At 39.7% G+C, this 11,953-nt stretch overlaps 1 protein-coding gene across 3 annotated transcripts; it reads right to left on the bottom strand.

Moving 5' to 3' along the window:
* Positions 1–494: 494 nt before the first annotated feature.
* On the bottom strand, positions 495–7,393 carry LOC100706089 (carbohydrate sulfotransferase 5). 3 transcript variants are annotated; one of them, XM_019360823.2, is made up of 3 exons: positions 7,249–7,393; positions 6,242–6,487; positions 495–2,065 (listed from the first exon to the last, which is right to left on the bottom strand). In XM_019360823.2, the coding sequence occupies exon 3, from the start codon at positions 1,979–1,981 to the stop codon at positions 749–751; it is 1,233 nt and encodes a 410-aa protein (XP_019216368.1). In that variant the 5' UTR covers positions 1,982–2,065; positions 6,242–6,487; positions 7,249–7,393; the 3' UTR covers positions 495–748. The 3 variants fall into 3 exon arrangements, with proteins under 3 accessions (XP_019216368.1, XP_013119876.1, XP_019216369.1); XM_013264422.3 differs by lacking the exon at positions 7,249–7,393 and having other exon boundaries at positions 495–1,411; positions 1,490–2,065; positions 6,242–6,642; XM_019360824.2 differs by lacking the exons at positions 6,242–6,487; positions 7,249–7,393 and adding an exon at positions 3,941–4,583.
* Between the last annotated feature and the right edge of the window lie 4,560 nt (positions 7,394–11,953).

Here is an 11,953-nt window from a genome sequence, read left to right as displayed (position 1 = left end):
TACATCGCAGAACTTAAGCAGACCCACCAAAAATGTACAATTATAGGTGATGAGGAACGAAGCAGCCATCAATCAAAGAAGAAAGGAAAGGCACAGTAATAGAAGTCTCCAGCAGCATACAATTATCTTAATGTCCTTCCTTATAAAGTAAGATATAACTAAATTAAAAAGAAAGGAAAAAAAAAAAAAAAAGTAATAATACTAAAAAAACAAAACAAAAAAAAACGAAAAGAACGAAAAAAAAAAAAACGAAAAAAAAAAAAGGAAAACGTAAAGATAGATTTATTATCACAGATTAAAGGTTCTGTGATGTTTATTCTGTAAAGTTATTCTGTCTGTGTAGACTGCAAGAGATATTTGATTTCATTAATGTATCATAGTTAATTCCTGTATTATCAGAAAAAGACTGTATAACTGTCAGCATTTATTTTCAGACGGATATCAGATGGGGTACTGCCAGGTTTTAGATTTAGTGTTGGTGTGCTTGACAAATCTCATTTTGCAGCAATGAATAAATAAATAACTTAAGTGAGATTACTTTATCTGCTTAAAGCTTTGTCTACTTTTACAGACACTTCAGGAAATGAGTCATGTGACTATTTCATCGTGGCATGCAAACACTAAATGTACATAAACAGAATACTGTGCTTCCTTTTCACATATCAATCTTGCCTCTCCACTAACAGTGTCTGTGCTTTAAAAATGGATATTATGACAGTTTTTAACAGTCGGTCTGTGGTACCCTAATCTAGTTCTTTGTGTTGTGCATCTGCCATAAAGTCTTTGACTTTGTGTTGTAACTGTCATCCAGCTGTGGTGTTTTATCATGTGACCAGCTGAGCTGTTCTCGTGGTACCAGCAGATCTACGTAGAGACTCTTCTGCTCTATTTCACTGTTTACCGTCCTGTACCCGAGATAAGACATGGCCTCTTCACACACTTCCTGTACTCGTTTGACCTTGTTGTGCGGCAGCATGGTGCGCCAAGCCTGAGAGGTGTCAGTGGCACTCCGCGATGTGATGTCGAAAGCCTCTTGAATGGAGCCTTTCCCTTTTCCGTGGGTCACCTTATAGATCCATGTGGCCAGTTGCGTGGTCATCTCCAGACCTACAAACTGATACAAGGATTTGATCTCCTGGAGTGGGTTGCGTGCCATGTCCTCATAGCGAACCAATTTGTAACGGCCTTTTAGAAATGGAGGTGGCTTCACGACCGCCCTCTCATTGATACGCACATGGCTGCGACAGATCTCCTGCATGACCTGATACTGTACCTCTGCTTCCTTGATGCGTTTCTGTTCCAAGACGATAGCGTTATCACTGACAAAGGCCCTGGCTGACTCTTCCCTAGACCGCACCACTGCCCGTGGGTCTCGGACCAAGTGGATGATGCGGAGATCTAAGTTTGGGTCCTGCAAAAGTGGATAAAGTGATTCCAGCTCAAAGATACGCACTTCCTTGTACACCACATGAGAATAAAAGCCACACACCTCCTCTACAGTCTTCAGGTCTCGAGGCTTACAGTTCTGTAAGCAGTGTGTCTGGTTGCTGAGCTGATTACGTGGCGTGAGAGGACAGACTGGAGGCGAGCACAGAGCTCGACTGTGACTCCACGTAAACATTTCTTTCTGGTTCTCTGGAAGGTAGGACTCCATCACTGAGAAGTCACAGTGGAACAGGCTCCGTAAGAGATCCCTCACTGCCATTCGAAGCGCCTGTGCACCATTTTGCTTCAGCTGGGTCCACACATGCCAACCGGGCTCCATAAGGTAGAAGACAGACGGGTGCTGACTGAACACCTGGCCCATGAAGGATGAGCCTGATCGCCACGATGACAGCAGCAGAACGTGGACTTTGTCATTGGATGGGGGTGGGTCATAGAGGCTGAGGTGCACGTACCAGCCGCAGACCAGCAACAACGCTGCCCCATATAGAATCACCAGGAACTTCATGGTGTTGTCGTTCACTCTGTAGTGCAACATTGTGGCTGTCAGATGCTGCCAAGACAATGGTGCTTCGTGTGAATCTTTCTCTCTTCAATCTTGTCTTAAGCCGTGTTTCTTTTGCTGCATAAAAAAAAGAAATAGACAAATGATATAAATTTAACATTTGTGTTTATAAAATACATAATTTTCATGCAAATCCTGTCTTTGCTGGAAAATGTGACATGCCACTGGTTGTGAACCACCTTCTTAAACATTTTAAATCACATGAGCCAGTGATACTTTTTGTAAGGGCCGTTCCATCTCAAGTCAGCACAGAAGTTTAGCTTCATATATCTGCCATGGTCCTCTACTCCTTCTGCACTCTAAAAACTAAAACTGACATTTACTTAAAATTTTTGAGGCAACACTTTCACACTTAAAAATATTGAGTAGATTGGAAACCAGTCAAATCTGTTCTATATACTTGATCAATTGAATAACTAAAGCTTAAACATATTAAGTTGAAATGAATAATTGTAGTTGTTACACAAACATGAAAAAATTGAGTAAATAACACTGACACGCTTGGTCAATGTAACTGAAATATAGATGGTCAATTAATCCAAAATTTTGTTCCATTTACTTAATATTGTAAACTGAACATAATCAAAATTGTACTTAATATTAAATATGGTAAATGGCCTGTATTTATATAGCGCTTATTATTTAGTCCCTATTGACCCCAAAACACTTTACACTACATTCAGTCGTCCTGAATGTGTGTGTGAATCATTCAGTCATTCACACACTGGTGATGGCAAGCTACATTGCAGCCACAGCTGCCCTGGGGCGCACTGACAGAGGCGAGGCTGCCGGACACTGGCGCCACCGGGCCCTCTGACCACCACCAGTAGGCAACCAGTAGGCTGTCGGTGCCGGGGCTCGAACCGGCAACCTTCCGATTACAAGGCGAACTGCCAACTCTTGAGCCACGATCGCCCCCTATCATTCAAATATGAATGTTATTGTATTTCACTGGTAGTCTAAGTCTAAAAAACCAAACAAACTAATATGTAGTTGTGTGTTTCATAATACATGTATGAAAAATGACCACATGTTAAACATTTTTCCAAATGAAAATTTAATTTTTATAAACATGGCAATAACTCGAAATAAACAAGCACTAAAAAGACAAGAGGCTTTTCCCTTTTAGCTCAAAGCCTTACATACTTGAAGGATAAATGGCAAACCAGGAGAGCAAACACAAAAGCTCAGAGTATTTAAAAAACAAAATGAACAAAACAATGAAAAGGCTCATGGTACTCAATTACTCTACGTTATCGTGTTTTACTTACACTTTTCAGTTGTAGTTGCTGACAATAAATAATATTGATTTGAATAATTAATGATTTTAGTAATGGTAAATGGCCTGTATTTATATAGCGCTTTTCTAGTCCCTAAGGACCCCAAAGCGCTTTACATATCCAGTCATTCACCCATTCACACACTGGTGATGGTAAGCTACATTGTAGCCACAGCCACCCTGGGGCGCACTGACAGAGGCGAGGCTGCCGGACACTGGCGCCACCAGGCCCTCTGACCACCACCAGTAGGCAACGGGTGAAGTGTCTTGCCCAAGGACACAACGACCGAGACTGTCCGAGCCGGGGCTCGAACCGGCAACCTTCCGATTACAAGGCGAACTCCCAACTCTTGAGCCACGATCGCCACATCTCAAGATACTGATGATTATAGATACCTATTTCTCAAATATTTCTCAATTTTAAACAAAAATATTAAGTACATGCAAAGAAGGTATTCTGTGAACCACATACTGAATTTTTTGTCTGAGATAAATGTAAATAAATACCTTAATTTAACACAAACACATACGTTAACATTTTAGACATTTATTTCAACTTATCAAACTCAAATAATTACTAAAAGGATATTCTTGATTTTATCAGGCTCATCTAACTTAAATTTTTAGTAATATTTACTAAGCCTCTGAATTACTTTTTAGAGTGTGTGTGCTTCTGCTTCCCTTGTTTCTCTCTCACTCTGTGTGTGAACAGTTAACCACGCCTTTGTGTTTCAGGGGTGGGATTGCTCCTGAGTTCCTGTTCAGATATATAGGCAGGCCTCTGGAGAGAGAGTATGCATAGTATGCAAACGGCTATGCAAACGGCTAACGAACAGCCATTATAATTCGTCATACAATGAGAACAGGACAAATCAACAATATAATAATATAATATTGTGCTGAACACAGTCCAAAAGATTCAGTAAGCTACATCAGTGTCTACTGTTTACTATCATAGCCAAGTGACACTTCACTATCCCTACTAATTGATGTTATCTCATTGTATCTCTGTTGTGGTCAGTGCTATCTTCTATGCTGTTGCATGCTGGGGCAGCAGGTTGAGGGTCACAGATGCCAACAGACTAAATTAACTGATCCACAAGGCCAGTAATGTTGTGGGGATGGAGCTGGACTCCGTTAGGGTGGTGTCTGAGAGGCAGATGTTTTCCAAGATAAAGATACTGTTAGATAATACCTCCCACCCACTCTATGACATGAGATGCTGGCTAGTCACAGGAGCACGTTCAGTGAATGAGTGAGTTGACCAAAAAGCACCACTGACCGACAGAAGAAATCATTCCTGCCTGTGGCCATCTCCCTGTACAACTCCTCCATCTAACACACTGTAAACACTGCAATAGCTACACCCTTTTTACACACGCTCTTTTCTACTCTGTAATATTCTTGTCAATCTTCTTGATATTTATTTATAATCACCTCTGTTAATCCTTGATATTTAGAACTGAGTGATCTGTATATATTAGTGCTATTTCTTAAATGTGTAAAATCTGTAACATAATGTTACATAATGTTTGGAGTTTAGTCTGTTACTGTTACTATTTTTACCTTTTTTTTTTACCATTTCTTCTTGGAGCAACTGTAACCCACATAATTTCCTTAGGGATTAATAAAGTATTCTGATTCTGATTGTTTCAGGATGACCTGCCATTATCCAATGACACATCTGCTTACCTGTATCTTTTGCTCGTTTCTCCTCCTCTTCTTTTCTCATTTTTCTAAACTGAGCACCTGATGGCTTTGACCTTTTCTTGTCCATCTTCCATTGGTTTTAATTTTGCACTCCAGTATGAACACCCATCCCCAACTCGAGGATCACCACAACATAACCTAATACACCTACACCTTAGTTCACAGATTCACTTTGTCTAGGGTTTATTTCTGGGATTTCACACAACCCATGATTCAGATCATGAATACATAATGGTTTTGGATTTACAACATTATGAATGAAATGTGCTCTATTTGGAAGCAGCAGGGCTCTCCTCCCCTTTCGACGGGTTATGTGTGAGACTTTAATTCATCAAATTGTAAATTATAAATTTTAAATTGTTATTGATCCCTTTACCCCGAGTCCTAAGGTGTATATTTATTTTCTTACTATATTGTTTGTTTACTTGCACTGCTGTAACTGGAGCCTCGTCGTCTCGTCTCTCTATATGCTGGACTGTATGTAGTGGAGATGACAATAAAGTTTACTTTGACTTCAGCAGCCAGCAGGCGCACCGAGGGCTCTCGCTCACTTTTCCCGTATAGAATTTCGAAAAAACATCGGTGCAAATTATAAGTCTGTATCATTATGTCTGGTGTTTTCGTGTTTGTTGGTTTGTTTTTATTTTGTTTTATTTTGCGAGTTGGTTATTAGAAGCTGCGCCAGCCAGCCAGAGAATCGTCCGCCGCCCCGCCCTCTCCTCCCTGTGCCGCAAGCAGCAGGCGCAGAGGGCGCCCTTACTCCCAGCAAATGGGCGATAGAAAACCGATCGGTGCCTATGCCATTCCCAATATGAGCTGGCTGATGTCGGGGCAGCATGAGAACGAGCATTTTTTTATTTATTTTTTTGCCGATGCCCGTGATGCCGCCCCGGGCAACCGCCCGTGTCGCCCGTATCAAAACCGCTACTGTGTGTGTGTGTGTGTGTGTGTGTGTTTGCCTGTAGAGCAGCTAAAATAATTTAAAATATTTTAACGCATTGCTGCTTTTGGTCCATGCACAAATTTGTGGCTTTTAATGATCTCATTCATTCATTGTGTGAACTCTGTGGTATCCTTGTGTGAAATAAAGCAATGTGGTTTTACCACATAGGTCTGCTGACCAGTACAATTCCTTGGGATGAAAAATTATCCAGTAGTCTTACAATCTGTCCATTACTGTTCTTGTTCAGTAGCATTGCAGAACTTGACAGAACTACATGCCTTTTTCCAAGAAAAAGTCTCACCTTCACTGTTGTTATCCGTCTTGCTGCCTGCCAACAGACCGTGTCCAAAGTCCTTTGAGTGTCCCAGCACCGGGGAGCTCTCCTCTCCTCCTGCGCTTCCTCGGTCAAATGCTGCTGCTGCTGCTGCTGTTATTTTCTTTAGTCCCCGGGCGTTCAAAGAGCGGAGTTTTCGGGGCGGGCCGGTATTTTTCCGTACACAGGGTTGACGGGCTGGCATGAGGCTTTTGTCGTCAGTTTCCGGCATAACTGGTCAGGTGGGGGAAGATAGTGGAAAGCTGGAATGTTACTGTTAAACAGCCGTAATTTCCATTTAACCGACTGCCGACATCGTTAAAGACGTTTGCTCTTGTGTGTGGTGCTTTGTGTGTTAATTATCTTGTAGTTCTGTGATCATCTGCCAAAAAATAATTTCCGGTGTCCCGGTATTTCCCAAAAAAGCAATTGCACGTACTTAAACTCCTGGAAGTTACTTTTTTTATTTCTTTTTTTTACCTATAATATGTGAAACGTGTAAAATGCGTCATTCACCTTGAGCTACGAACAATGTTCCTGTCACAAGGTAGAAGCCGCATCAGTTTTGAACACAGCGACTTTTATATATGCTTAAGAGTTATCATGAGTTATAAAGATATTTTAACTGGCCTAAAAGGCTGGATTGGTTATACTGCAGGTACAATATCGTAAAGATAGCCTACAAGTCACAATGATACTTGCAAAACAAATAATTTCTGTATTTTATATATAACCCCATTGAGAATCATGTTCGCTGAAGTCTATTTAACAATATGAGTAAGGACATTACACATAAACACACACACAGAGAGACACACAAACCCAACAAGACATTGGAAATGCAAATGTAGCAGCCAAAATAAAACAAACAAACAAACAAAAAACAAATTAAATGTTCGGACATTTCCCTGCTGGTTTCCACTTTTTGTTATGGTAAGTTTTTTTTCGAAGGTAAATATATTTATCCATCGATTTCCCCCCCCCCATATCCTTACGTCCATTCCGAAAATTCTGGCAATTTCCCTCCAGGAACTCGGTGACATTTGTGAGTTCTCACAGAAACAATGATTTTTATTCTCTCCGAGATCCGCGGCAGACCTTGTGAACTGCCTCCTTCATTCCTTCATTCCCAATCGCAAACATAGAGCCGCGCACACTTCCACGTTCGCGTGCACTGGAGTGATACATGCGTACGCACTCAGACATACACGCGTGCGTGCAACCGTTACACTGGGACAGCCTGTTTGCATCAGTGGCTGTCCTAACCTGTTTGTTGCCCTGGGCGAACATTCCCTCAAGTCATGAATACATAATAGGCTTGGATTTACAACATTATGAATGAAATGTGCTCTATTTGGAAGCAGCAGGGCTCTCCTCCCCTTTCGTCGAGTTATGTGTGAGACTTTAAATCATCAAACTGTAAACTATAAATTTTAAATTATTATTGATCCCTTTACCCCTAGTCCTAAAGTGTATATTTATTTTCTTACTCTTCTTATATTTATTGTTTGTTTTCTTGCACTGCTGTAACTGGAGCCTCGTCGTCTCGTCTCTCTATATACTGGACTGTATGTAGTGGAGATGACAATAAAGTTTACTTTGACTTCAGCAGCGAGCAGGCGCACCGAGGGCTCGCGCTCACTTTTCGTGTATAGAATTTCGAAAAAACATCGGTGCAAATTATAAGTCTGTATCATAATGTCTGGTGTTTTCGTGTTTGTTGGTTTGTTTTTATTTTGTTTTATTTTGCGAGTTGGTTATTAGAAGCTGCTCCAGCCAGCCAGAGAATCGTCCGCCGCTCCGCCCTCTCCTCCCTGTGCCGCAAGCAGCAGGCGCACCTCGCAAACCGAGGGCGCCCTTACTCCCAGCAAATGGGCGATAGAAAACCGATCGGTGCCTATGCCATTCCCAATATGCGCTGGCTGATGTCGGGGCAGCATGAGTACGAGCAATTTTTTTTAATTATTTTTTTTTTGCCGATGCCCGTGATGCCGCCCCCCACCACGATGCCGCCCGGGCAACCGCCCGTGTCGCCCGTATCAAAAACCGCTACATTCTGCAAAAGACCAAATAATTAAGTAATAAAAAATAATAATAAGGCAGTTCGGTGATTATTAGAAATAGAGATCTGAAACCACAGTGCTGTTATCCTCCACTGATTTCAAAGGGCAGCAAAGTTAATTCTCAAAATCAGCTTACAGAGACTTGCTAGAGAGTCATGTGCGTCATTTAACATTTTAAGTGACTTGGTATTTTTAAGCTCATTTTCTGGAAGATTATGTCATAATTTTCCTGAAATTTGTTGTCACTGTCCTTTTCTTTATTCGTTTATTTTTTTAACTGTAGTCAAACAGAATTTTTTGATTAGAAAATGAAAAACAGAAACCTTTAATTGTTTAATGTAATTGTTTATTGCTTAATTACTTTGTGTAACATGAATGGCCATAAGGCAGGCTTTTATCAGTAGGACAAGATGTAAAACATTTGAAAAAACTGAAGTCCAAAATTTCTGCTGGTGCTTGTTTGTGTTGAGCATCAGGTCAAAGTTAAGAATTATAAATTATATATAATTATAAAAGGCTTCTATCACACTTTCAGGCCTGTGAGACTCATTTAGACTCTCAGACACTGAGCCATGGCTCTGTGCCAAATGCACACATTTCTGCATCTCTGCCATACAGAGACATGTTTTATAGAGTTTATTTTATGCGATATTCAATACTGAACTGTACGTGGGAGCTGAATCTTCAGCCCTGCTGAGAATCCATGTGGGACTTTACTTCCATGGGCATAACATGCAGCCAGTTACACGCAAATACAGAAGTGTTATTAATAACTGACATATGAAATTATCTTGCAGAACAGTTATATATAGGCTCCGATCGACATGTCATGGTTCACCACAGTTTTCAGGGTTTTCCTTTAGGTCACAGTACCTGGTAACTGGTACTAGAATAGTACTTGCTCAGCTGGGGTTTCAAGCAATTCAAGCAGGTACTAAAACATGTCGTCATCATACTGCATGCCACTGATTCGCTGGTTGGTGGCGTCACTCAATGAGTCATTTACAAAAATCAAAGCTGCCATATCTGAAACCCAGCAACGAGGAAAATGGCTACAAAAATAATGCTCTGGTCATCCAGTCTGACAAAAAAACACAGACCGAGCAACAGTTATATCGTTGCCTCGACATCTACCTTTGTTGTAGAGTTCATGTCACATACTGATTATGTCACAGGACCCTCGGCAGCATTGCTATGACGAAACCACGCACATTAGGTGGGACTCGATTGTAATGGAAAACCGATCGATCTGAGTCAAGTCGTGGTGAGCTGTGTTGGGTCAATCCAAGTCGGTACTAATCGAAAAGGAGCTTAATGGTATTGTGGGCCGGATGTGGCCCACGGGCTGTAAGTTTGACACCCATCATTAGGATGCTTGATCTAACATTCAGGCTAGAGGATATTGGAAACTGTTTTGTAAGGACATTGTGTTATCTAGTTGTGAAATGAAAGTGTAAAAGTTTTGGTAGGCTGTGGAAACAAATTTCAAAATCCATTCAATACTTCATGGACAGCATCAGCAGGACCAACAAAGCTGGAACCATTATTGACCAGAATATGGAGGTGTTTGAGTCGATGAGCGGCACTCTATGATGGACAATCGATTCCACTCGCTCCACTCCACACTACCGAGGTAGCAGAGTTCCCTCTTTCTCGGACTGAAACCTCACTGCCATAGAATGTGAGACTGTATAACAACTCTTCTTTCTTTAGCAGGTACCTGTACCTGTCACCATGCCTGTTGCACCTGTTTCCAGGCAAAGACACTCACCACTGACGCCTGTCAGTAAAAGGTGTGTTCTGTTGTTAACCCAGATTCCTACGTAAACAACAATATGGTCAAATGTACATATATATTATTTATTAATTCAGCTTGCATTCTTGCATTCTCTTGCACAATCTTGCAATATCAAATACTTTTCAAGATACATATGCTTTTCAAAGATTTTTTGAGCCACTTACAGGCCTTTTTTTTGCACAGTAAAATCTTCTACAACAATTGAACATGAATATCTCAAAGACTGTCAAAGATAAAATGCAATGGTTACTAGAATCAGCGTGAAAGTTGAATGAAAATGGCATTTTACTTAGAATTGTTTTGTTGAAAAGTATTCTATATCCTTAATTTTGTATTGTAGTGAAATATGACTATATATAATTCCGAAATTGTCATTAGTTTATTTTGCAATGTGAAGTTATTTTAATTATGTGTGCTCAAATATGCTACTTTACAGAAGAGCTTGAAATTGTTTTTAATATTTTAAATAACCAGTACTCAGACATCTTTAAATCCTAAATTGCAGATTCTCATTCATTGTGACGATAAAGAAGGCCAGTGAAAAATTTGTGTCTTATCTTTTATAGCTTCGGAAATTTTTATGTTCAATCATTGCTGCTGATTTCAATGTGCAAAAAAAAAAAAAAAAAAAAAATGTGAAAATGGGTGGACGGACCATTTTTCAAAAAAATGTATCTTGAAAAGTGTTTTATATTAATATAAAGCTAAAATTTCACAGCAGTCATTATAATATTCAAATTTTCTACCATAAACCTTTTATGCCAAACAGAGACAGTCAAACAGGAAATGTTCTGAACATTGGTTGATTTGAAACAGAGTAACCCATATGTAAATTTTTGCATGTCACAGTAAAGGCTAGGCCCTCACAGTGTGCACCTGTGCCTGCGACCTTTTTTTTTTTAACTATATTGTTTAAATATTGCGAACTGTACTACTTTTATTCTTTACTCTGCTGAGAACATGCTTCCTAGTACATGGCTCTATGGTCACATGATTAGTAGTGTTATTCTGCAATGCATGTTCAGTTTCACGTCAAGACTTGCCTCGAATTTTTTCCACTACTATTTGCTCTGCTCCGAGCTTCCTGAACCACCCATCCATTTAAGTCCCTTCGAACTGGAGAGCACTAGTTTCATCTTGAGATCTTGTGTCTGTGTATTTAATATTTAATATAAAAGAGACCCAAACCAGAGCAAAAGATATTCAAAACCAGTGTTTTTAATGAGTAGAATAACCCATTTAAAGTTCCCATTGATGAAATAAACCTTAAATCAGAGTACATATCATTTCAAATAAACAATATTTTGTTGTGTATTTTACTCCGAGGTGTAAAACCCTTCTGTCCAATAGTATAGCAAATTTCCAAAAAAGTGAAGATATTGTTTCGATCAGAACACTCATCATATATGAAACACAAAACTCACACCAAGTTATAGCTGAAGTCCATCTTTAACGGAAACCTTTGATGACTTTTTTTTTATGCATTTAAAAAAAATTAATGTACATTTTTTACTACAAAGCACCCTAAACACGATTAGCAGTAGTTAATTTATCCTTTTTATCTTACCATAAAGATTTAAATCAACGTGATTTAACATTTGCTACTCATTAAAAGACATTTCAGTGTAATCAAGTATTAATCAATAAAGTAGACAGGTCCTGTAAACAAATGTAAATAAAGACACTGAGCACTTTTATCCAGTTTAAGTAAACATGTGAATTCCACTCCTACATGAATGTATCCCTTCATAGCTACAATACATCATGGAAGCATCTGTTCTGTTAAGATCTGACTTCATCACTGTGGAGTTTCAAGTGGGAGTAAAGAAATAATGTTTA

The sequence above is a fragment of the Oreochromis niloticus genome, linkage group LG7, assembly GCF_001858045.2.
Source record: "Oreochromis niloticus isolate F11D_XX linkage group LG7, O_niloticus_UMD_NMBU, whole genome shotgun sequence".
Taxonomy (NCBI): domain Eukaryota; kingdom Metazoa; phylum Chordata; class Actinopteri; order Cichliformes; family Cichlidae; genus Oreochromis; species Oreochromis niloticus.
The sequence above is the reverse complement of the archived record's forward strand: the minus strand, read 5'-3'. Positions and strand labels throughout refer to the sequence as shown.

Bases quoted from the DNA above. Each gene is read 5' to 3' on its own strand.
- LOC100706089 (XM_019360823.2), bottom strand. From the start codon at position 1,981: ATGTTGCACTACAGAGTGAACGACAACACCATGAAGTTCCTGGTGATT.